Genomic DNA, 25,712 nt, shown 5'->3' with positions numbered 1-25,712 from the left:
TTAGTAGAAGAAAGAAAGAGAGAGGGAAAGAAAGGAAGAAGGGAAGAAAGGAAGGAAGGAAGGAAGGAAGAAAGAAAGGAGGGAGGGAGGGAGGAAGGATGGAAAGAAAGAAGGAAAGAAAGGAGGGAGGGAGGGAGGAAGGAAAGGAAGAAAGACAGGAGGGAGGGAGGAAGGAAAGAAAAAGAAAGTGGAAAGAAGAAGGGTGGGAGGGAGGAAAGAAAAAGAAAGAAGGAAAGGAGGAGCGGAGGGAGGAAGGGAGGAAGGGAGAGTAGGAAAAAAAGAAAGAGCAGGTAAAGTAAAATAGAATAAAGTATGAAATATAGTAGCGTTATTAAAATTAGAAAGTAATTATTGGAAAAAAAAAAAAAAACCGGACCGATAGAACCCTGAGACATATGGTGGAAGCAAAGCTATACAGAGAGAATCTTACACAGAAGATTACACATACACATTCACAAAAAGAGAGCAGGGGGAAAAATCAAAAATCTTGCTCTCCAAGTCCACCTCCTCAATTTGGGATAATTCGTTGTAAAAAGAGGAAAAGGGCGAGAAGTCTGAAATCTTGCTCTCTAAGTCCACCTCCTTAATTTGGAATAATTCGTTGTAAAAAGAGGAAAAGGGGGGAAAGTCTTAAATCTTGTCCTCAAAGTCCACTTCCTCAATTTGGGATGATTCGCTGTCCATTCATGCACTCCACAGACGCAGGGCACATCAAATGGACCGTGGAGCTTTAATCCGCTGCCTCCGAGGCTGCACAGAGAGATTTCCCTGCCTCTGCTCTCACAGCTCCCGGGTCTCAGCCTTGGACCTGGCCCCGCCTCTGCGCGTAGGTCGCCGGAGGGCGTCCGTTCTTCGCTCAGACAGGACGGGTTTAAAGGAGCCGCTGATTCGGGGGCTCTGGCTCACTCAGGCAGAGGGGAGGGAGGGGCGCGCAGTGTGGGGCGGGCCTGCGGCGGCAGAGGCCGGCGTGACGTTGCAGCAGCCCATGGCGCTCCGTGCGCTTTCCCGGGAAAGCCGTCCCCGGGTCTCGGGGACCCCGGCAGTGGCGGGGTGCACAGGCCCCCCGGAAGGCGGGGCGGACAGTGACCCGCGCTCGCACACAGGCCCCGCGGCGGCGGCGGCGGCGGCGGCGGCGGCGGGCCGCGGCGGCGGCGGCGGCGGCGGGCCGCGGCGGGCGGCGGTGGCGGCGGCGGCGGCGGGCCGCGGCGGCGGGCGGCGGGACGCGGCGGCGGCGGCGGCCCACGCCCGTCTCCGAGGTCCGTGCCTTACCCGCGGCTCGTGCCTGTCTCCGGCGCTTCCCCAAGCAGCCCTCTTAATGCCCTCTCCTCGCGCACCAGGAAACAAAAGGGAAAAAAGTCTCTTGCCTCTTCAGCAGCTCCAGACCCTTTCCCCGGACTCCCTCCGGGCTAGCCGTGGTGCACTAACCCCTTCAGGCTCTCTTCCTGCTGCCAGCCCCAGTCCTCTCCCTGCGCTCCGACTGAAAGCCGATACCCGAGCCTCAGCTCCCAGCCCCGCCCGCCACGGCGGCCGAGCAGACAAGCCTCTCGGGCTGGTGTGTGCCTGAGGGCACCGGTCCTCTGTGCCAGAATCTCTCCGCTTTGCCCTCCGCACCCCTGTTGCTGTGCTCTCCTCCGCTACTCCGAAGCTTTCCCCCTCCGCCACCTGCAGTCTCCGCCCGCGAAGGGGCTTGTAGTGTGTAGAAACCTTCCCCCCTTCACGGCTCCCTCCCACTGGTGCAGGTCCCGTCCCTATCCTATTGTCTCTGTTTATTCTTTTTTTCTTTTGCCCTACCCAGGTATGTGGGGAGCTTCTTGCCTTTTGGGGGGTCTGAGGTCTTCTGTCAGCGTTCAGTAGGTGTTCTGTAGGAGTTGTTCCACGTGTAGATGAATTTCTGATGTATCTGTGGGGAGGAAGGTGATCTCCGCGTCTTACTCTTCCGCCATCTTCCTCCGGGGTGCTTTGCTTTTTAATACTACCCTGAAAGAAGGTGCTTTGTTGGGCCAGTCAATCACTTCAGGCAGAAGTTGAGGCAAGTGTTGATGGAGGAAAATTTCTTGTCAATCTTCACCATTTTAAGGGATTTGATTCTTGCTGGTGGAAGTAAGGCTGGGGAGAGCAGTAGAGACAGTAGACTTCTACCCTTGCCAACAATCCAAGGACCCAAGTTACAGAAGGGACAACCCCAGTCCCGGGGTTTTCTCCTATGCAGCCACGTACATCAAGTAGAACAGATGAGGCAGCCTGCTGAGCTCCCTGGAGCCGCTGCCTGCTCGCTGCCTCTGGAGGTGTGGGGACGTCCCCTCGGATCCCGGTCTTCGTTCAGCAGCTTTGCGTCACGAGCTTTCAGACTCTGAGCATCTTTTTTTCCCCCCAAACTGGGTCCCGAAACCAACTGGAGTTGGCCTACTGCCTAGAATTTTTTATATTAAAGTATAGTTGATTTACAATATTGTGTTAGTTTCAAGGGTACAGCAAATTGCTTCAGTTATTTTTTTTCAGATTATGTTCCATTATAGGTTATTATAAGATATTGAATATAACTCCCCGTGCTATACAGTAAATCCTTGTTACTTATCTATTTTATGTATAGTAGTGTGTATCTGTTAATCCCATACTCCTAATTTGTCCCTCCTTCTCTCTCCCACTTGGTAACTGTAAGTTTTTTTTTTTCTATGTTTGTGAGTCTGTTTCTGTTTTATATATATATATATATATATATATATATATATATATATATATATATATATTCATTTGTATTCTTTTTTAGATCCCACATATGTGATATCATAAAGCATTTGTCTTTCTCTGACTTACTTCACTAATATTCTCTAGGTTCATCCACATTGCTGCATGTGGCACTATTTCTTTTTTTTGTGTGTGTGAATGAGTAATATTCCATTGTGTGTGCGTGTGTGTGTATATATACACACACCACATCTTCTTAAGCCAATCCTCTGTTGATGGGCACTTGGATTGTTTCCGTGTCTTGGCTACTGTAAATATTGCAGCTATGAACATTGCGGTGCATGTATCTTTTTGAATTAGAGTTTTTGTCTTTTCTGGATGTATGCCCAGGGGTGGGATTGCTGGACCATACAGTGACTCTGTTTTTAGTTTTTTAAGGAACCTCCATACTGTTTTCCATAGTGGCTGCACCAATTTACATTCCCACCAACAGTGCAGGAGGGTTCCCTTTTCTCCACACCCTCTCCAGCATTTGTTATTTGTAGACATTTTAATGGTGGCCATTCTAACTGGTGTGAGGTGATACCTCATTGCAGTTTTGATTTGCATTTCTCTAATAATTAGTGATATTGAACATCTTTTCATGTGCCTGTTGGCCATCTGTATCACTTCTTTGGACAAATGTCTATTTTGGTCTTCTGTCCATTTTTTGATTGGGTTGTGTGTTTTTTCAATATTGAGTTAATCATTGATAACACATTCTTTACCAACCTTTCCTTTCATTTCTCCTTAAGCCTGTCTTTGATTATAATCAAAGAATCTATAACTAATCCAAGTTCTCAGCAAAGATAATTAACTTTCTGATGCATATACCCTGTTGTCTTGACAAGTTTTTCAGCATTTTAGAATCAATACTGTTTAAGAATAGGAACGGGAGGCACTTCTGGTTTACGTGTGGTGAAATGCATCTAGATCACGATGAATACTTAATACTATACTTGCGTGCTAATGAGCCCTGGGTCATGGGGTTGGTCATTGTTCATTTGGTGCCAGGGTCACATTCTGCATCTCTAACTCTAGTAGCTACTGGGACAGGAGGAAGCAGATAAAAGTGAATGGCTGGACCAGCACAAGCCATTTATTCAACAAATGTTCACAGACTACTAGATGACAAGGGTTAGGCAAATAGCTGGGGGTAAAAGTAGTTCCTGACAGCACAGAGCTTATGGCCATCTAGTGGGGAAGCAGGAAAGTATAGTAGAGCTGCTAAAAGGCCACTAAATCACATAAAGTCCAAACCCGTTCATGAATGATGAGATTTTTGAAAGCAGCAGAGACTGGAAAGGAAAGCAGAGAAGGGAGGGGGTGAGGTACACATACATGTAGAATGCTCTGGAGAGAATCATGTCAACAAGTACATGAAGATGTTCTGGCAGATCCATGCTTGTCTCTGAAAGGCAAGTCCTAGAGGCTTTGGGTGCCAGCATATTGGCCTCTGTACACCAACACCAAATTAATTCTCAGAGACAGAGTTTGGGGTGAAGTACAAAAGCATAGCTTTATTGCTTTGCCAGGTCAAGGGGGCCACAATGGGCTAATGCCCTCAAAACTGTGTGTCCCGATCTGGAGGGGGTAGTGAGGAGTTTTATAGTAATGGTTCAGAGAGGGCGTGATCAGCCTGTGGACATTCTTCTGATTGGTTGGTGGGGAGGTAAGTGGGAGTCAGCATCATCAACCTTCTGGTTTCAACTGGGCTGGGGTCTGCGTGCTTGTGGGCAGCATGCATTTAACTTCTCCCACCTGGCAGGGGGTTTCAGTATCTGCAAAACAGCTCAAAGATATAGTTATGAATATCCTGTGGTGGGGAACCAGGACCCTGCCCCAAGGCTGCGCTATTGTTTCTTTTGACTGCTCCTTCCTTGTCTCACATCCCCCCTCTTCCCTAATTAGCAACTGTTTGAACTTGCTCCTTGGAACTCAGGGAAGGTCTTGGAGGCTGAATGAAGCCTGTTTCCTGTAATCAAGAAATAGGGGACACAGAATGGCTTTTGTGCCCAGGAGCCCCACAGGGTCCTGCTTGGTATCAGTTGGACTGAAGTCCCACCTATTGGAGAAAGTGAGGGATAAATCACCGGGCATGGCTGCCCTTTTTTCATGTAAACAGCATGATTTCTTTCTGGCAACTTAACAACTTGCTACTTCTTCAGTTTAAATATAAACCCAAATGATCCCATGATAAGGAGGATTTGCAAGACAGAGCAACTGGGTGGCCAGAGTTCCTGGAGATTTATTCCTTACCGTGAGAGTGTGGACGTGTCCTAGAGCTGGGCAGCGTGAGAGCTTGTGGCCACACAGACTGGCTGAAATCTCTCCTCCCTCCACCATGACCCTGAGAAAAATTATTCCATCTCTGTGAGCCTCTCTCCTCATCTGTAAAATGGTGAAAATAAGTGGCTTCCCTGCAGGGTTCAGTGGGGTTTAAGTACCATAGTGTAGGTGGAGCTATTATGACATGTTAGCTGTTATTACAGAGACTGCTGTGCAAGGGATAACAAGAGTTCAAGAGGAAAGATAAGACCTTGGGTTAAAAGGCAGAATCAAAGTGAGATCAGGCATCCTTCTGGTTTTACACCCGCATTTTCTTCTTTGAATCCAGGCTCATTTTTTTGCATTCGTGGCTGAGTCATTTACCTGCCTTTTGGGGAACCCAAACCCAATAAAATAGAGAACCTAGGCGCCTCCGGATGGGTGTGCTCACTTCTCATTCCCACACTTCATGCTGGATAATCACTTTATTTTCTTCAAAAATTTTTTCAAGTCCAGGTGAATGCTTTAGAGTTTAGCCATAAGAAAGCCCTAAACTGCATTACATTATAGATTACCTCCTTTTACGGCACTGGGTGATGCTGGGAAATTGAGCAATTCATCAGCAAGTTATCGGTTGTTTTCCTTCACAGGCATTCTTGTATTCTCTGACCAGAATCTTTTATTTGTTAATATCATACTGTAAGATAACAGTAGAAGGTATTTGTAGGTTTAGTAGATGTTCCCAGAAATAGATTTAAGGTGTGATTATTTAGCAATGTGTGATTTAAATCTCATGTGATCATTGGTTTCCAAGTTCATCAAATCATCGACTCTTAGATTCAAAAGGGGATTAATCTACATAATGGCCCCCAGTCTGTTTCCTAGAATACTCTTCTTTAGATGTTGGTAGATTTCTGTGAAAAAGTTGCCAAAAATGTTTTGGAAATGCTATGTACTCTTTTTCATAATTGAAGATTGTGAATATACATTATCATAAAAAATCCTGTTGAACCTTTTTAAGAGTTTTCAAACGTATTTGACCATAGACCACTCCCTCCTTCCTTTTTCCTCAACACATGTCAATATCCATAAGGATAAGTGTATTTTAGGATGCAGTTTTGGAAAGGTTATATAGGGATAAGGGTGAGGATCTTCCTTTTTTCAATTTTGTGCCTGTATCACGTCACTGCGATGTCTCAGAAGTATCTTCCAGTTGTCAGTTTGTGTGTTTCTAGTGATTTCTCTACTCCTCCAGGTGTTATATCACGTTGGCTCAAGCTCTGGGAATGAGCATGGGGGGAGCCCCCACTGGACCAGCAGGAACAGGAAAAACAGAAACGACCAAAGATATGGGACGATGTCTTGGGAAATACGTCGTGGTTTTCAATTGTTCGGACCAGATGGATTTCCGAGGACTTGGACGGATTTTTAAAGGTGAGGGTTATATTTTTTTATTTCATGAGAAATTTAAGCCAAGGTGGACTATCTTGTTAAGATTTATTTTTCAACAATTGGCTACATCTTAGTGTCATTTTCCAACTTTGTAAAACTTTTTGGGAAACCTGAATCTTACCAGTGTTGTGTGGGTCAAATGTCAATATCACTTGCCTTTGTAATGTTCCTTTATCCCTGCAGGTTGGATGTTTACAGATAAAGGGTCACATTGTGAGTTATTTTGGAGGCATTTAATGTATGATCTCTTTGTTCAACTTTATGTTTGAGCAAACTTATCTGTGGCTTGACCTGGCAGTTGCATAATGCTCTTTTTCTTTGACTTTCCAAAATTATGTACTAATGGGATTTTCTATTTAATTTCCATTCTAAGGACTGGCTCAGTCTGGATCCTGGGGTTGTTTTGATGAATTTAATCGTATCGACCTACCAGTTCTCTCCGTTGCAGCCCAGCAGATTTCCATTATTCTGACATGTAAAAAGGAGCGTAAAAAATCTTTTATTTTTACTGATGGAGATAATGTGACTATGAACCCTGAATTTGGGCTTTTTCTAACTATGGTAAGGAAGCACAAGAAGAGCTACTGAACTTCAGCCTTCTTATCACAGTTTTCACACATGTCCCTGTTCATATGTCACTTATTTTCCATGAATGGAAATTGGGATTGTAATTTTCACTCCTGTTTAGAAACCTTTGGTGTTAAACAGAGCTCATATTAATAACTCATGACTTAGTCTCTCCAGTTAAAAGGAGAGTGAGATATGTAAATGAATTTTCTGGTTGTCAGTCCAGATTTGTTGTGTGTGCATAATGAATCTTTTAATATCATGCTGATGTGTTGCACTTGTTACCCCATGACCGTATCATTCATCCTTGGGTTTTATTTTCTGTATAGAATCCTGGCTATGCTGGGCGGCAGGCACTCCCTGAAAACTTGAAGATTAACTTCCGCTCCATGGCCATGATGGTGCCTGACCGACAGATTATCATCAGGGTGAAGTTGGCTAGTTGTGGCTTCATTGACAACGTTGTTTTGGCCAGGAAGTTTTTCACGCTCTACAAGCTGTGTGAGGAGCAGCTTTCTAAGCAGGTGTGACATTCTGAAGGTCTCTATGTACTTAGGCATATTTAAATTTTTTATTCAGTGCTGGAGAGGGTGTGGAGAAAAGGGAATCCTTCTACACTGTTGGGGGGAATGTAAGTTGGTGCAGCCACTGTGGAAAACAATATGGAGTTTCCTCAGAAAACTACAAATAGAACTATCATATGACACAGCAATCCCTCTCCTGGGCATATATCCAGACAAAACTGTAATTCGAAAAGACACATGCACCGCAATGTTCATTGCAGCACTGCTTACAATAGCCAAGACATGGAAGCAACCTAAATGTCCATCGAAAGATGAATGGATAAAGAAGATGCGGTACATATATACAATGGAATATTACTCAGCCATAAAAAAAGAATGAGATAATGCCATTTGCAGCAACATGGATGGACCTAGAGATGATCATACTAGGTGAAGTCAGGCAGAGAAAGACAAATATCATATGATATCAATTACATGTGGAATCTAAAAAAATGATACAAAGGAACTTATTTACAAAACAGAAATAGACTCACAGATATAGAAAACAAACCTATGGTTACCAAAGGGGAAGGCAGGGAGGGGGGTAAATTAGGAGTTTGGGATTAACATATACACACTACTATATATAAAATAGGTATACATCAAAGACCTACTATATAGCACAGGGAACTGTACTCAATATTCTGTAATAACCTACACTGGAAAAGAATCTTAAAAAGAATACACATATGTATATGTATAACCGAATCACTTTGCTGTACACCTAACACAATATTGTAAATCAGCTATACTCTAATATAAAATAAAAATTAAAAAAAAATTGTGGACTGGGGTTGTTGACAAGGTACCTCATATATACAAAGTAGAAAGTTGTATCATGGCAAAAACAATTTTACATGCATAGTTTTACTAAGTACATTTGAAGAAATTAACACTTAAGGCATAGAAATGAAGTTAACACTATCTGAACTGACTTAAGAGCCAAAGAATTATGAATATTGATGTTTGCTTTTTATCTCACCTGTTCATTCATCATAATATATGTTATGTGTCCTCATGGTTTTGAGGAACCTCTCAATCCAAACTTCTTTGAATCTAGGTTATACCCACAAGTTCAACTATATTCCATTCTCACTCAAAACATTCTTGGTTTCTTCTGATTATTGCAGCCTTTACTCACTGATTCTTCCCTTTTCCCTGCTGTTTCTTACAGGTAGAGAAACCCCCACATCACTGACTCCTGCCCTCTTCTTCTCTAATTTCATTTCTCCTCCTTCACTCCTGTTGCCCTTGTTCACAAGGTCACAGGGTCACAAGGGAAATGAAATGAGTCCATGTGTACAAAACAATTGGCCCCATGCTGATCCCTTGGTGAGCATTCTATGAATGTCACTTCATGCCCACAGCTTTAACTGAGTCTAATGCTGATAAGTTTTCCTTAATTAATTCCACTGACTAGTACTTTCAAGTCATTGTTATTGTACTTTTATGCAAGCTTGCTCGTATGTTTATTTTATTGCCACAATTAGTATTTAAACTCCTTGAAGGCAGGAACTCAGTCTGAATATTTTTATGTGCTCTATCCTCCAAACAATTGGTATTAAGTGATGCATACTGCCCCCAATTAGCAGATAATGTTTTTTTTTTTCCTATAGGTTTTTAGAATTATGATGAAAAAATATTAAATTTATCACTTAACCATTTTAAGCATATAGTTCAGTAGTGTTAAGTAAATGCACATTGTCGTGAAACAGATCTCCATAACTTTTTTGTCTTGCAAAACTGGAACTCTATACCCATTAAACAACTCCACTCTTCCCTTCCCCCCATTCCCTGGTAACCACAATTCTACTTTCTGTTTCCATGTGTTTGGCTACTTTAGATAGCTCATATAAGTGGAACCATACAGTATTTGTCTTTTTTGTGACTGGCTTATTTAACTTAGTATAATGTTCTCAAGTTTCATCCATGGTGTAGCATGTGATAGCATTATCCTTGCTTCCTTTTCCTGGTTGAAAAACGTTCTTAGTTTTACATGTACGCCACGTTTTGTTTAGCCGTTCATCAGTTGATGGGCATTGGGGTTGCCTCCACCTCCTGGCTATTGTGAATAGTGTTGCTATGAACATGAGTGTTTAAATATCTTTTTGAGACTCTGCTTTCAATTCTTTTGAATGTATTCCCTGAAGTGGGATTGCTGTATGATATGGTAGTTCTATTTAAATTGTTTGACCAACTGCCAGGGATACTCTTTCCTGTAGTGGTTGGATAATTGGTTTTTAATTATTCACTTTATATGTGCTGCAATTTGGCATGATTGAGCTTTTATAAATACCTATCAAGGGGACAACAAAGCTGGGGGCCTGACTTTCTGATTTGTCCTTATTGTTTCCCCCTCTAGGTAATCCTGGAATGTAGCTACTTTTCTTTCTCCTCAATACCCCTGTCTTTTAAACTTATATGATGTTCATGAGTGAGATCTCAGTTTAATTCTGGTTCAGAATTTTAGCTTTCAAGATATGAGGAAATTTTCTTATGGATGATTGGTTAAGAAGGGCTCAAGGGGACATGTATCTCCAGGAGGAAATTTATTCCTTTCTCTCTGTCAAGATCTATTAGTTCTGATCTAAGGGCTTAAATTAATGATGGTACAGGAGAGGATTCTTTTGGGTATTCTCCATTTGCTAAAAAAAAGAATCTGTTGATAAAAAAATTTATTGCCCCACTAACTGTACAAATTTTCTACAGGAAAATCAGCATTTATTCATTATGTCTTTGTCAAATTTGTACAGTTTCTATGGGTAAGTTAATATTGAAAATAAGCCCAGTGTACCTCATATTCTTCAGGTACATTATGACTTTGGTCTGCGTAATATTCTGTCTGTTCTGCGAACTCTGGGAGCAGCCAAAAGAGCCAACCCCACGGATACAGAGTCCACAATTGTCATGCGTGTACTACGAGATATGAATCTTTCCAAACTGGTAAGATTCACAGATGGAAATGTTCCGCCCACTTAAATTTCAGTTTAACTAAGCACAAATGAGATTAGAAATATTTATTTAAAGTGCTCATTTAAAATGCTTAATTATCAGATAAATACATAGAGCATAACATAAATTTAAATTACATAGAGCATAACTTTACATTTTTTCAGGAGCAATTTTTGTGATGACTCATCCCTAGTCTAACACATCTATTCCAATAGAACTAAAATGGATTTTTAAAAATCCACATCTTACATTTCCAAATACCTTGAAATTTTTGTGCTGTAGAGCTAAAATCCGTTTTACCTTCGTTAAAGTAGACCTTGGAAGGAAATTGTATGTGAATTTTACAAGTGTGTAATAATTTCACATTCTTTGATTTCACAGTAGAGACTGAACAATCAGTTGTCCAGTATCAGTGGATCCATGTACAGGATGACAGAATGATATATTTTTATTTCAAAATAAGTGTATGAACCAAATTCCAATTCATGAATTTGCCACTATTCTCATTTAAAAAATTATTTTTAAGTTAAATGAGAAATTGTAGGTTATTTAGTAAACTCCCCAATCTGGTTGTTTTATGGAAAGGTTGTCATGTAGGCAATATTTTTTTTCCTTCTGTTTCCTTCCTTTTTATTTCTCTCTTCTCCCCCCACACCCCTTTTTAAAAAACTAATTTTTAATTTAGTAAACATGATGAAAATATTTCTCAACTTCAGTGGAGGTGATATTTTATTTATTACTGTTTGTGACAAAGTAATCTGGGCTGTATTGGACATTTTCAGTTTATCTGATATTGCCATGTTTATGCCAAAAGATTTGGTCTGATTTCCCTTTATTTTCTTTCTGAGATTGATGAGGATGAACCCTTATTTTTGAGTTTGATTGAAGATCTCTTCCCAAATATTCTTCTGGACAAGGCCGATTACCCTGAACTGGAAATGGCAATTAGTAGACAGGTAATATATTTTGCAGGACATCAAGTATAGTGTCCCTTTCATCTGAACTTCATGGGAATCAAGTGGAGCTGTTGTGGCCTAAATCTACAGGTTCTGAGAACAACACTGAGGCTGTGACTACAGTTTTAAGAAAAGCCGTTGCTCACCATTGATAGAGCTTTTCCTCCCAGGGGCTCTCCTACCATCACTCAGCTACAGGTCCAGTTACCCGTGTGCTAGTGGCCCCATTATTATTATTATTATTTTGCAGTACGTGGGCCTCTCACTGTTGTGGCCTCTCCCGTTGTGGAGCACAGGCTCCGGACGCACAGGCTCAGCGGCCATGGCTCACGGGCCTAGCCGCTCCGCGGCATGTGGGATCTTCCCGGACCGGGGCACGAACCTGTGTCCCCTGCATCGGCAGGCGGACTCTCAACCACTGCGCCACCAGGGAAGACCTAGTGGCCCCATTATTCATGGAGACCATTCCACACCAGATTCCCAATGAAATGTGATGGGTCAGCAGGGGCCGGTGGAGCTTGGCTGGCTGCATTGCCCATGCTGGATTTGTTTCTCTCTGTGGCCCTGGTGTTTACCACATTGCTTTGGTCTCAGGACTGTAGCTACTGAGTGTCATTTGCAGTGATCTCATATGCCTTCTTAGCTGTCATTCTTTTTCCCCAGGCCCAAGATCACTTGGGATTTCTTCCTTGGGCTCTGGGGGGATCCATCATGTTAAGTGTATCATTAGGTGTCTGGATTTCCCATGATACTTGGTGCAGCTTTAACTTTTTATAGTCTTCCTAGGAATGGAAATGAATCATGAAAACCTTGTGCCTCAACTTCCTTTCCTATGAAAAAGAGTTTAAAAAAAATTTTTTTATAGAAATGGTGATTAGCTCATATTTATAAAATGCATTTCAATTCTTTGAAGAAGAATAAAAAAAATGAATAAAAATCAATAGGGTAGTATTTTATGGCCATTTCCCCTTTAAATATCAGTATATAAAGATCTTAATTTCCTAATCAGGTAAAAGTGATTATTCATTTTGCAAATGGCTTCTTCATCATATGGCCAAATTAATTGTAGCATTGCCTAAAAAGCTAAGTATAAACTAATTTATAAAGTGACTTACATTAGTAATTTATAGCATATGAAAAATCTGAAGAGAAAATACATAGCATAAAATGATACATGATTATTATCCAAAATTATTTAAGTAAAAATAACAGCATCATTTATAGTGAATTAAAGCATAGCATGATGGTTAAGAGCATGGACCATAGGGCTGAATTTCTTGGGTTCCAATCCCTACTCTATAACTTAAGAACTAATAATCTTGGATAAATTGCTTAGTCTCTTTGTGCCCCAGTTTCCTTACCTATAAAATGAAGACACCAATAGTACTAATCTCATAGAAGATTAAACTTAGAATAGCGTTTGGCAGCGTAGCTTCCATACACGTGTTTGATAGATAAAAACTATCCAGAAGATTTATAAAGATGGCTTGACATTGATATGGAATATCAGTCAACTTGGTATGCTTGAAATTATCTTTTAAATTAAATATCATCTTTTAAATTAAACATTTAAAACACATTTTGATATTTGAGCCTTTATTCTTAAGTTGCTCCTAATACATACATTCAATAAAATGTTAATATAAGTGTATTTAATGCCCCAAATCAACTGTAGGTGTTTCTTGTTTGCCTGGGATATCATTTTGATTATGTTCAGCCTGCTTTTGCCTATGTATATATATATTTTTATGCAATATATATATATATATATATATATATATATATATATTTTGTGTGTGTGGTATGCGGGCCTCTCACTGTTGTGGCCTCTCCCGTTGCGGAGCACAGGCTCCGGATGTGCAGGCCCAGCAGCCATGGCTCACGGGCCCAGCTGCTCCGCGGCACGTGGGATCCTCCCAGACCGGGACACGAACCCGCGTCCCCTGCATCGGCAGGCGGACTCTCAACCACTGTGCCACCAGGGAAGCCCCTGCAATATATTTTTTATTGGGAATTCCCTGGCAGTCCAGTGGTTAAGACTCGGGCTTTCACTGCCGTGGACCCGGGTTCCATCCCTGGTTGGGACACTAAGATCCCACAAGCCCTGAGGTGCAGCCAAAAGTATATATATTTCATTGTGGTAAAACACATGACATAAAATGCACCATTTTAACTATTTTTTAAGTGTACAGTTCAGTGGCATTAAGTATATTCATAGTATTGTGCAAACCTCACCACTGTCTTCAGAACTTTTTTCATCTTTCCCAACTGAAACTTCATATGCATTAACAATGATTCCCCATTTCTCTAACCTCACTCCATGTCTGTACTTATTTTGAGCACAATGATAAGTCCAGATATCTGTTCATGTGGCCCAATGTGGGCGGTTTGTTATGTTTTCAGGTTGAAGAAGCTGGTTTAATCAACCATCCTCCTTGGAAACTGAAAGTCATCCAGTTGTTTGAAACACAGAGAGTGCGGCATGGAATGATGACCCTGGGGCCTAGTGGAGCAGGGAAAACCACCTGCATCCACACCTTGATGAACGCCATGGCAGGTAAGGGGGCAGTCAATCTGGAGACACATTTAAACTGTTGTGACACATGTGAATGTCCCAAGAGGGACACAAATGTAGATGTATGTTAGCATATTTTTATAGGAGGGGATGCTACTTTTTTGACTATTGGGTAAATTTTAGAGATAACACAGTACATTTATGGACCAGAGGAGAAAAACAATTTTTTCCAGCTTTATGGTATACAAATATAATTTGGACACATAACATGTGCAAGTTTAAGGTGTACAGTGGGTTGATTTGATACATTTATATGTTGCAAAATTATTATCACCATAGCATTAGCTACCACCACCATCGTATCACATAATAACCATTTCTTTTTTGTGATGAGAGCATTTAAGATATACTTTCGTAGAAATATTCAAGTATATGATACAGTATTATTAGCTATAATCACCATGCTGTACATTAGATCCCCAAATTTGTTAATCTTATAACTGGAAGTTTGTACCCTTTTCCAAGATCTCCCCATTTCCCTCACCTCCAATCCCTGCTGACCACCATTCTACAATCTGTTTATCTGAGTTTGACATTTTTAGATTCCACATATAAGTGATATCATACAGTATTTGTCTTTCTCTGTCTGACTTATTTCACTTAGCATAATGCCCTCAAGTTCCCTCCATGTTTTCACAAATGGCAGGATGTCCTTATTTTTCATGGATGAATAACATTCCATTGTGTATGTATACCACATCTTCTTTATTCATTCATCCATTGGTAGACACATAGGTTGTTTCCATATCTGGGCTTTTCTGAATAATGCTTCAGGAAAAACATTTTTTTAAAGTGATTTTATGGACTGTGCTATATGTTCTACATATGTTATGCCATTTAGTTTTCAAAATGATCTTAAGATGTAGCTATTATTATCCCCATTTTGTACAAAAAAGTCAAAATTTAACTTCAGAAATACTCAGTGTCAAAAAGATGGTAAATGATGAGACTCAAAATTAAGGTCAGGTCCCATTAATGAAAAACCCAGAATTTTCCCAGTAAACCATACCACTTGCCACTTATGACTTAACACAAGATGATGCCTCTCAATAAATATAATTATAATTCTAATCCCAACTCTTAAATTCTATGTATTGAAAAATCACCCTAATTATAAACTAATTTCCCACCCAGAATCAGATATTTTTCTTGTGAATTGAAATAAATGTATTTAATTTCCAGATGTTCCTAAGTTTTACATCTAAGTCCCTAACCTAAAGTTATCTAAGGATAATGGGCATTGCCTTTTTCATGATTATTCTTGTATTCTCTGGTTCTGATTAGACGTTGACGACTTCCTTCTTGAAAGTATTCGCAGCCCTTAGCCATGGCAGTTCCAAAATTTCACAGAACTTTGGCTGTTAGAATGCATCATACATTGTCCCACAAGGAAAATCTGCCTGGCTGGGTTTCCAGTCAGCTCATGGAACCCCAATGCATCGATATTGGTTGGTGACTATGGTCTGTATTTATTCTAGGGTCCTGCATACATTAGATTTAGTCTCAATTTCCTCAGCTACGGGATGAAGTGAATTCTGTACCTCAGGACTCTACCAGGGGGTCTTCACACTGAGACAGGCTTATGCTCTCAGCTAGCACCTACCTCCACCAGAACTGAGAGGTCACACCTGCAAAATTTACCACATGGTTTTCATGTGTACTATTAAGGTTCTGCTTTGGGATTTTTACATAGCATTAAAATGATGTATTCTCCTTCTCAAATTATGCTTAAAGATACTTTTGTTGTTGTTATAAAGCTGCCTTCCGTTAACAATAAATAAACTACAAATGCACTGGGTACAATGACTTGAACAAAATGAGTACTAAATATTAAACAATAGAGATACATTGTATATAATATGTCTAAATGATGTAATCAATATGGCATCACTGGTTTTGGAGAAGTTCTTTGCAAAGATGAATAAATTATTAGACTATTTGCTGTTTATTAACCTGTTCTTGGTTTTAGTATGTAGGGTAAACATTTGTTATATTAAATGACATTGTTTTTTACTGAAAACTTTGATTATCCAAAAGAATGAGAGAGTAATTGGGTTGAACTTCTGCAGGACCCATGTATGTTATTTGTCCCCTTATTCATCATGTGTTTGTTCATCAAATATCTTTGATGTTCTGTACTTTGAAGTTCTGTACTAGAAGTGGGAAAGCAGGCGTGGAAAAAAAATGGCCACGTCTTTAAGGAGTTTACAGTGTAGTGTAGTGACACAGGTAATTGTAACTCATCATGGAAGGCTGGACATAAGGAAGATTTGGACAATTATGAGGTGAGCAGAGGCAAAGGAGATCAGAAACCTTTCTAAGGAATTCTAGAAAGGCTTACAGAGCAGGTGCTACTTCATCTGAGGTTTGCGGGTTAAGTAGCAGATGGATAAAAGGCATTCTTAGCAGGATGCCTCTTAGCAGAAGAGGCTGAGCAGGTAGGAGGGGCTGGCGAGAGCTTGATATGCCTGGAGAAGCTCTCTGGCATGGATGAAATCTAATTTGTGGGAGTGGGGGAGATGAGGAGGTATAGCAGATGCTATTGGTGCCCAGGGCCGCATCCCTTTGGTCCTCCCCTGCTACAGATGCAGCTGTTGGAGAGTTTCTCCCCCAAATGCCAGCGGTGCCTCCCGGTTTTTCAGCCTTATGACTTTCCTTGAAGCTAGAGAACTGGCTCAGCCTGGAAGAAGGGGTTGGGTGAGAATGCTCCTGAGGCAGCCATACCCTTAACCAATGAGGGAAAGAGTGGAAGGGAAATGTCCCATCTCCTGTCTTTTAGAGGGACACTCCAACTGGGACCAGCTCACCAATGAGCCCTTTACTGGCTCTCTCTCCTTTCCTGTCTCACTCTCTCTTTCCCCTGAATCCAAACTCTCAGTTCCCATGTCTTTGTCTCAGGCTTTGCTTCCAGGGGGGAATTCAAATTAGTGCAGAGGGCATGGCATGAGAAGCTTTGTAAGTCATAATAAATACTGAGATTTTATCCTGTGGGTGATGGGAAGCCATAGAGCTGGGGAGTGGTGTGATTAGCCCTGTGTGTAGAAGACCGTCCGGTGGCCGCGTAGAGAATAGACTGGGACAGGAGGGGCTGTCTGGGAACTTCCATAAGGAGGTCCTAAGAAGGTGACAGCAAGAGAAGAGTGCTTACTCTGGGGCAGAGTCCATGAAGGTGGAGTGATCAGGACAGTCAAGAAATGCCTAGGAGAAGAATTAAGAGGAATTAGTTTAACCAACATTTAAAAAGTCAACCTTTTTTTTTTTTTTTGCCTTAGAGTGCTCTTATAAAAATGTTATGGTATCGTATTTTAAATGAAAATGATATAATTCTACCTACAACCATAATGAAATAATTTTTTTTTTTTTTTTTTTTTTTTTTTTGGCTGTATGTGGGCCTCTCACTGTTGTGGCCTCTCCCCTTGTGGAGCACAGGCTCCGGACGCCAGGCTCAGCGGCCATGGCTCACGGGCCCAGCTGCTCCACAGCATGTGGGATCTTCCTGAACCGGGGCACGAACCCGTGTCCCCTGCATCGGCAGGCGGACTCTCAACCACTGCGCCACCAGGGAAGCCCTGAAATAATTTTTGATAGTTTCTTCTGGACCAAGTCCAGTTTTTACCTATGATACGTTTGAAGAGGTTGTTGGCCTTTTGTAAAGTGTGATTAGATTTTTAAAAAAATGTTGCCAGTCGTACGGATATCATGTATTGAAAAAGCTGAACTGTGACTAAGTTGAATTTTTCAGCACTGTAAAAAATTGTAAATAATTACCCTGATTCTTTTTGTGATTTTGGAAAAAGAGAGCTAATCTCTAATTTTCTAGATAGGTTTTAATGTAACACCTTTTCCAGTGTACATATCTATGTATGTGTGCCTGTGTTTGTCAATCTTTCACACAGTATGTAATATTTTAGCCTCTATTTTTATGATTTTATACTTTAAATCTTTAAACTTTTTAAATTGAAATACAGTTGATTTACTATATTGTATTAGTTTCAGGTGTACAGCAAAGTGATTCAGTTAATACATATACATGTATCTATTCTTTTTCAAGTTCTTTTCCCATTTAGGTTCTTACAGAATATTGAGCAGAGTTCCCTGTGCTATACTGTAGGTCCTTGCTGATTATCTATTTTACATATAGTAGTGTATATATTTTAATCCCAAACTCTTAACTTATCCTTCCCCACCCTTTCCCATTTGATAGCCATAAGTTTGTTTTCTGTCTGTGAGTCTATCTCTGTTCTGTAAATAAGTTCTTTTGCACCATTTTTTTTAGATTCCACATATAATATACTTTAAATCTTATTCTTCAATTTTTTACTTAGTAACTACCGTCCCCTATGTACAGAATCCATCTTATTTAAGAATAGTTTTAGGGTTTGAAAGATTTGAATACCTTTCCTGAAACTGACCACAGAAGAAAAATCCTTGATTTTTGTAACATTAGTTTAGCTGATTTTTTTTTCCAAATGAGCAAGACCATATCTCAGCAAATCAAAGCTGTCAATGGAGAGAATCAGGTATCTTTAAGTCACATTTCAGACATAAGAGTTAATCTAATACACCATAAACCAAAAGAGTTTTGAGCTGTGAAATTTGAAGAACTTCCATCCTACATTAATTCCTTCATCACTTCCAGCATGGTAGCATTTTCCCCCTTATGTAACATGCAGTTTTCTTTTCCAGAAGATAAAAAGTGCTTTAGTCAATAAAATATAATGAGGGTAATTATGATAACTTGGAATGCAGTAAGACATGTATTTTCAATGTAATTTTGCATTTTTTCATGTTTTGAACACCTGCTGACAGTACACTGCACATTGGTGCAGTGTTGCCTAATGATGGTTCATTCTACATGGGAGTTGTTTAAAATTTGTACTTACTTGGTATAGATTGTGGAAAACCACACCGGGAAATGAGGATGAATCCCAAAGCGATTACAGCTCCACAGATGTTTGGTCGGCTTGACGTGGCAACGAATGACTGGACCGATGGGATATTTTCTACTCTTTGGAGGAAAACATTGAGGGCTAAGAAAGGTAGAAGATGAATTACAAGTATAATTTTTGACATGTACTTCTAAATAACAACCTTTTTGGCTATTTAAAATGAGTAGAACAACTGTAGTCTCCGTATTATATCTTATCCTAGACCAAGAACTCATAAATCAGTATGATATTTGTGAATGTTGAAATACTGAAATGACTGATTAGTGTATTTAAAATACCCCCCCTGTTTTGGTTACAAAGGGAATTATTTTCCTTTTGAAAAAAATATTTCTATATTCCTGTGAAAACTTAGGATAAAATAGTTAGAAAAAGCTGTTAAGGAACATTGAGAGTACTGTATTCAAGTGATTTCATCATCACTGTTTTCACTGAAGAATTAAAAAATGGTACTCTTGTTTAAGTATGGCCTATTTTTAGAAAACCGATTCTCCTATAAAATCACAGGAGAAAATGGGCTTCTTTGGAAAGAAAATTGTGTATATCAAAAAATGAAGTCTAACAAATTATTCTCATTTAGCTGTACACGGGTGTTTGTTTAAACACACTCCTTAAGGGCTAGTGGTTCACTCTGAATATTCTCTTACTTAGGGACTTGAGCCCAGTGGTCCCAGAAAATAAGCTCAGATGGAAGAGGTAATATCAATTCTCCTCTCACTCCTGAATGAGTAAGAGAAAAGCACAGTGCAAGCAATTGCAGGGACAAATAAGAATATAGGAGGAGGACAAGACATTTGGGCTTACTTCACGAGTCCACACTTTGGGCAACAGTGTGCTGTTGAAAAAAGTTTAAAGTGACACCACTGACGTTCTCTTTGAGAGAATGTGGCTGATCAACCCAACACCAATTGTTAAAAGAGAAAAGAAAACGCTTCATTTCTAAAGTGTGCTCATATTAGAAGTTGCTGTTGTTTTACGGGAATAATATAAAATTTTGTATCTGATTTGTTCTAGTAATCCTGTGTAAATACAGATCCAGTAACCAAATGTTACCTTAAAGAATAGGTGCTTAGAGAGGTTTTTTTCTTAAGTCCTTTTTAGAAAGGCAACATATACTTTTTCTTTCACAGGGACTCTGGTGATCAGATCATCATTTTACTTAAACTGCTAGTTGAATGAGCACGATTAGGAATTTCATAGCATTTGATTTGACTTAGAATATTCCACAGTTGTTAAATTAGAGATAAAAATTAGAACTACAAACTTGGTCATGGTGTTGGTAAGTAAGAGTAACTAGTGGTTAAGAAATTAAGAGTAACTATTAAACTGAATGCCTAAATTTACAAGGGCGTTTCTGTTGGACATTCTATTGATTCTCAGTATCACCCTGCTCTCAGTAGCATCTGGCACAGTTAATCACTCACGGGCCTCTCACTGTTGTGGCCTCTCCCGTTGTGGAGCACAGGCTCTGGACGCGCAGGCTCAGCAGCCATGGCTCACGGGCCCAGCCGCTCCGTGGCATGTAGTATCTTCCCGGACCGGGGCATGAACCCGTGTCCCCTGCATTGGCAGGTGGACTATTAGCCACTGCGCCAACAGGGAAGCCCAATCACTCTTATTCTTGAAACTCTTCCACCACTTGACTTCAGGGATACCTTACTGGCTGACTCACCTCCTACTTCTGTTTCACTGAGAGCTCAGCCAGAGGGAGGAAGCAGTGGAGGAGACCCTACCAGAAGGCTAAACATTGAAGTGCTTGTGTCCTCAGACTTCTTGTCTCTATCTATCCTTATGATCCAGAAGAAACTTACCCAGGCCATGGTTCTCAAGGCCATCTCTAAGCTGATGGCTTCTACATTTTAATCTCTAGCCCTTGAATTCCCAACTCAGCAGCTCTATGGGCTGTCTGTTGGACATCTCAGACTGAACGTTTGCAGACCAGAATGGATTCCGTGGCTCCGCCTTTCTGACATCACTCACATCCCTTTCCCCCTTCCCTCCTCCTTTCTAACCAGGTTCGACTTCCTGCTGTTCCTGGAACATGATCACCCTAAGCTTGTACCCACTTCAGGACCTTTGCAACTACTGTTTCCACTGCCTGAAAAATTCTAGCTCTAGATCTTTACATCACTTCATTCTCCTCCAGAAATACTTCATTGACCACCTTATCTAAAATGCCTCACCCTCTTATCCTGCTGAATTTTTCTTATATATTTCTTTGCATATTGGTTTGATTGTCATGTCTACCCCTTAGAAAGTCACCTCTGTGAAGGCAGGATGTTATCTTTTTTTAATCACAATATCCCTTGAACTGTGCTGATACAGAGAAGGTGTTCAAGGAATATCTGTTCAATGAACTAATGACTTTCTTGATTATGGGCTTTAAACAACTGCTATATAAAGAACAGAGTCCTATGTGACAAAATACGAAAATCATTTAGATCAAAGCTTTATTTAAAAATTAATGAAAATTACATCAAATTATAGTACTTCCTCAAGCATAGTAGTTATGTATATATGCATATATGTGTGTGTATGCTTTTCTCCCTGACCTTGGTGGGATGTTCTAGGGGAGCATATCTGGATAGTTCTTGATGGGCCAGTAGATGCCATCTGGATTGAAAATCTGAATTCTGTTTTGGATGATAACAAAACTCTAACCCTTGCCAATGGTGATCGGATTCCCATGGCTCCAAACTGCAAGATTGTTTTCGAACCTCATGACATTGACAATGCTTCGCCTGCTACTGTCTCAAGAAATGGGATGGTTTTCATGAGTTCTTCTGTCCTTGATTGGAGTCCTATTCTTGAGGTATGATTGGAATCTTTTTTTTTTTTTTTTTTGGTATAATTAAAGAGGGAAACAGATCCTTTAGCATCCTTTTAGAGTGTGCGCTGATTTTTCTACAGACCTGTTGGTGTAATTGCATTTTAATGCTGATGTTTGTGGAAGATCCTTGAATGCTCTGGGACCTTCAGCCCAGGTTGTCCCTTACAGGTTTCTTCAGTGCTCAGGGTTCTTCAGTTCTAATAATTTTAGACCTGTGAATTACACCCCATGGGCTGGGGAATAATTGCAAGGCCTAGGTGAACCAATAATCCCACTAGGGACTTCTCTGGTGGTCTAGTGGTTAAGACTCTGAGGTCTCAATTCAGGGGGCCCGGGTTCGATCCCTGGTCAGGGAAGTAGATCCCATATGCCGCAACTAAGAGCCCGCATGCCGCAACTAAGACCCAGTGCAGCCAAATAAATAAATAAATATTAAAAAAAACAATCCCACCAAACTGTGAGTGAATAAGGAAAATTTAATTGTATCACTTTGGGGATTCATGATATTTTAAAAAGGCACTCATTCAGTTGCTCGTGGATTCCCATGAACACAACTGTCTTAGAATATTAACTCAAAGAAGACAATTTATTAAAATTCATATAAAGAATTTTTATGAGATTCAATCGTCATAACGTTAGTTTTAAGTTTGCACTTGGAAATAATATTTCAGATAATACCTTCAATTTGTGATAAGGTATATTATTTTATTACTACCAATGTATGTTAGAGTATGTTGATTATCATAAGATTATAATTGAATGCCTTGCATACTTAGATATTTTACTAAATAAATATTATTGTATAAGGCAGAATGCTTATTAGACAAGCCACCTGTAAATCTTTTTTGACATTGTTGGTCAAATTATTATTTTCATTTACATAAGTTTTTTGGAGATAATTTTGATTGAAAACTTATGAATTCATATTTTAAATCAAGTAGATGAAGATGTGAAGAAGGAGGGGATTTTAAAGCAAAATGATACTGAAGTACAGTTGGATATGTCATTAAAAATGCTTCTGAAGATTTCACATTTCACAGTTAAATTATCCATCCTTTAAGAAGAATACAGAGCAAGAGTTCTCAACCCTGGCTTTGCAAGAATAATCACCAATGACAGTTCTTTAAAATACAGATGACTGTGTCATACCTCAATCTATCAATTTAGAATCTCTGAGGAGGAAGATGCAGGAGTTATTGTTTTAAAAATTTTTTTTTTAAGTACCACAATGGATTCAGCCTTGGTAACCACAGATACAGCAAACTCCAAGTGAAAATGGATTTGTGATTTTCCCCCAAATACTTTAAATTCACAAAGGCTTTTAAACAATACTTTTACACTATTAGCTAATGAATATTTACAGTTTGCTATTTATGAAATGAGCTTCTATTATATTCTGTCCATGTTGAGGCTGAATAAGGCCTTTACATTAACGCTAAGTTGCTTACAAATGGTTAGCAAGAAGCAAGGCTCACAAGACTGGAGGTGTTTAGAGCAGGGCAGTGCAGGTCTGAGAAAACTATTAGAGGGCAGACCAATGGGGAAGTTGTGTTCATGGGAATCCACGAGCCTCTGTGAGCCACGCTGATTACATAGCATCATCAACTTGAAAGTGCTATGTTTCCTTTTTGTTGCTGTGCAATCATGTTGAATTTGTGAAATGATGGATGATTGAGAATCAACATTTTATTGCTTCTGTTCAGAATCTCTAAGAATGACCTGATCTCTTGATGCCAAGGGAACTTTCCTCACCTGAAGAAAATATTGTGTTAAGTGGTATTTTGTTATGAATCACATGTAGTTTCCTAATATTGGGTTTCCAAATGACTAAATTCCCCATTTTCCTGAGTATTCTTTGATATTTTTTCTACATTGGTTATTCATTAAATTAGAAGAAATAAAATTGTGATAAACCTTTGTTTCCTATTTTGAAAAATCTGGGATGGATTTCCTTTGTTCATGTTTTATTCCTTTTTCTTTTTCTAAGTTATTTCCATGTATATGCCTCCTCATTTTCTCCTAGCCGATTTTAATCAAGAGCCGAAGACTTTTCCCTCCATCTTGCTTCAAGACCTTAGCTTATGTGTAGTGTAGTAGCTGAACGTAGGGATGTTGGAATCAGATTCTGGGTTTGAATTTTGACACCTACCAGCTGTGGGATCCTGGTCATGTTGCTTAAACTCCTTGGGCCTTAGTTTCCTCATCTGTAAAAGGATAATAACAATTCCTACCTCACAGAGTTGTTTTGAGCATTAAATGAGGTAAAACATGAAAGAATTTCTATCAAGGTCTGGTACATCAGAAGTGCAGTATAATCATTAGATATTATTATTATTATTGTTAACCGATATTTAGAAAACTTTTGTCCAAAAATGGCCATTTTTCTGGTGTGCTAATAAATTTAATTAATGCATTCATCTGCAAACCAACAGGGTTTTCTTAAAAAACGTTCACCTCAAGAAGCTGAAATTCTTCGTCAGCTGTACACCAAGTCATTTCCAGACCTGTATCACTTCAGTATTCAGAACTTAGAACACCAGATGGAGATACTGGAGGCCTTTGTGATCATGCAAAGCATCAACATGCTTCAAGGCCTGATCCCTTCCAAGGTAAATCGCTCAAATTTCTAAAACTCTCTCTCCTTTTAGCTGAGCCATACTGTGCAGGGTCTATGATATTTGAACATGATTCTTAGAACCATGGGAAAGTGGGGAGGTTTCAAACATGGACACTGCATATTTTGCGTTTTTCTTTCATTTCTTTTTTTTTTTTTTCCCACAAAGCAAACCACAGATTTGTGGATTAGGGGCAGGTTCGCAGTCATCTAACAAGCATTCAAAATTTATTTTGGAGACCAGCTTGGTATTCCCAGAGATCAGTTCTGCATTTGTTCTCCAGTTTTATTCATCTTTCCCTCATTCTTGTTTTGGGGGAAAACTGTTATCCCTTTTAGATCTTTGCTATTTTCATTAAAATGTCAAAGCCAAGTTTTGGTTTAAGAATTAAGTAAGTAAAAGAAAAGTTTCTTTCGTGCTCAGGAACAAGGTGGGGAGGTCACGCCGGAGCACCTGGGGAGACTCTATGTCTTTTCCCTGATGTGGAGCGTCGGGGCAGTGCTGGAACTGGATGGCCGGCGCCGCATGGAGCACTGGCTGTGCTCCCAGGAGAGGCTGGCCTTGGACCTGCCGCCTCTAGCAGGGCCTGACGACACCATGTTTGACTATTATGTCGCATCTGATGGTGAGCCCCTCTCTTCTATCCATCCATCACACGTGGGACCAGTTTTTTCCAAAATGGCTAATATTTACACTCTATTTATCTATCTACCTATCATCTGTCTATCATCTAGCTAGCTATCATCTATATTTATAAATGGTAATTAAAACTCTTGGCTGTAAAATTGAAATAGAAATGTTTATGTGTGTATGAAAGAGAGTCAATTATTTCTTTTTCAAATATTTATTTCAATTGAGTTCCAAATGCACATTTTCTTGTTAAATATATCGTGTACTGAAATTTTAATGAAATAAAAACAAATTAAAAAAATCACCAAATCAGATCCATTTCAGCCATTCATTCGATATAATCAGCAACTTATAAAAAATGACAAAGTAGGTATATTTTTATGAAATAGGTGTGTATATCTATACATCTGTGTCTATGCAGGTATCGCAATACTTTAAGTTTATTTAAATGTGCATACATATATATAAAGTACATATATACACATATATGAAGTACAAATATACATAATATTTATATATGGCATCCTAGGATGTTTTATTTTTGGTTTTACAGTTAGGGAAATACATAATGAAAAATGATTTTAGGTACATATGACTATCACTGTCCTGTATTTTTCTTTTTAATAAATTATTT

The 25,712-nt window shown here is 39.7% G+C and overlaps 1 protein-coding gene across 1 annotated transcript in view; it reads left to right on the top strand.

The window, feature by feature from the left end:
- Positions 1-25,712, top strand: part of DNAH5 (dynein axonemal heavy chain 5) — a 284,476-nt gene that overhangs the window by 145,326 nt on the left and 113,438 nt on the right. The window contains exons 36-45 of the mRNA XM_081232392.1: positions 6,248-6,426; positions 6,818-7,005; positions 7,341-7,535; positions 10,383-10,517; positions 11,375-11,482; positions 13,886-14,039; positions 18,950-19,096; positions 21,574-21,815; positions 24,266-24,442; positions 24,872-25,073. Coding sequence (XP_081088518.1) covers positions 6,248-6,426; positions 6,818-7,005; positions 7,341-7,535; positions 10,383-10,517; positions 11,375-11,482; positions 13,886-14,039; positions 18,950-19,096; positions 21,574-21,815; positions 24,266-24,442; positions 24,872-25,073 — 1,727 coding nt within the window. The remainder of the gene's footprint in view (positions 1-6,247; positions 6,427-6,817; positions 7,006-7,340; positions 7,536-10,382; positions 10,518-11,374; positions 11,483-13,885; positions 14,040-18,949; positions 19,097-21,573; positions 21,816-24,265; positions 24,443-24,871; positions 25,074-25,712) is intronic.

This window comes from Mesoplodon bidens (assembly GCF_964165515.1).
Source record: "Mesoplodon bidens genome assembly, chromosome: 4".
In the NCBI taxonomy this organism is placed as follows: domain Eukaryota; kingdom Metazoa; phylum Chordata; class Mammalia; order Artiodactyla; family Ziphiidae; genus Mesoplodon; species Mesoplodon bidens.
The sequence above is the reverse complement of the archived record's forward strand: the minus strand, read 5'-3'. Positions and strand labels throughout refer to the sequence as shown.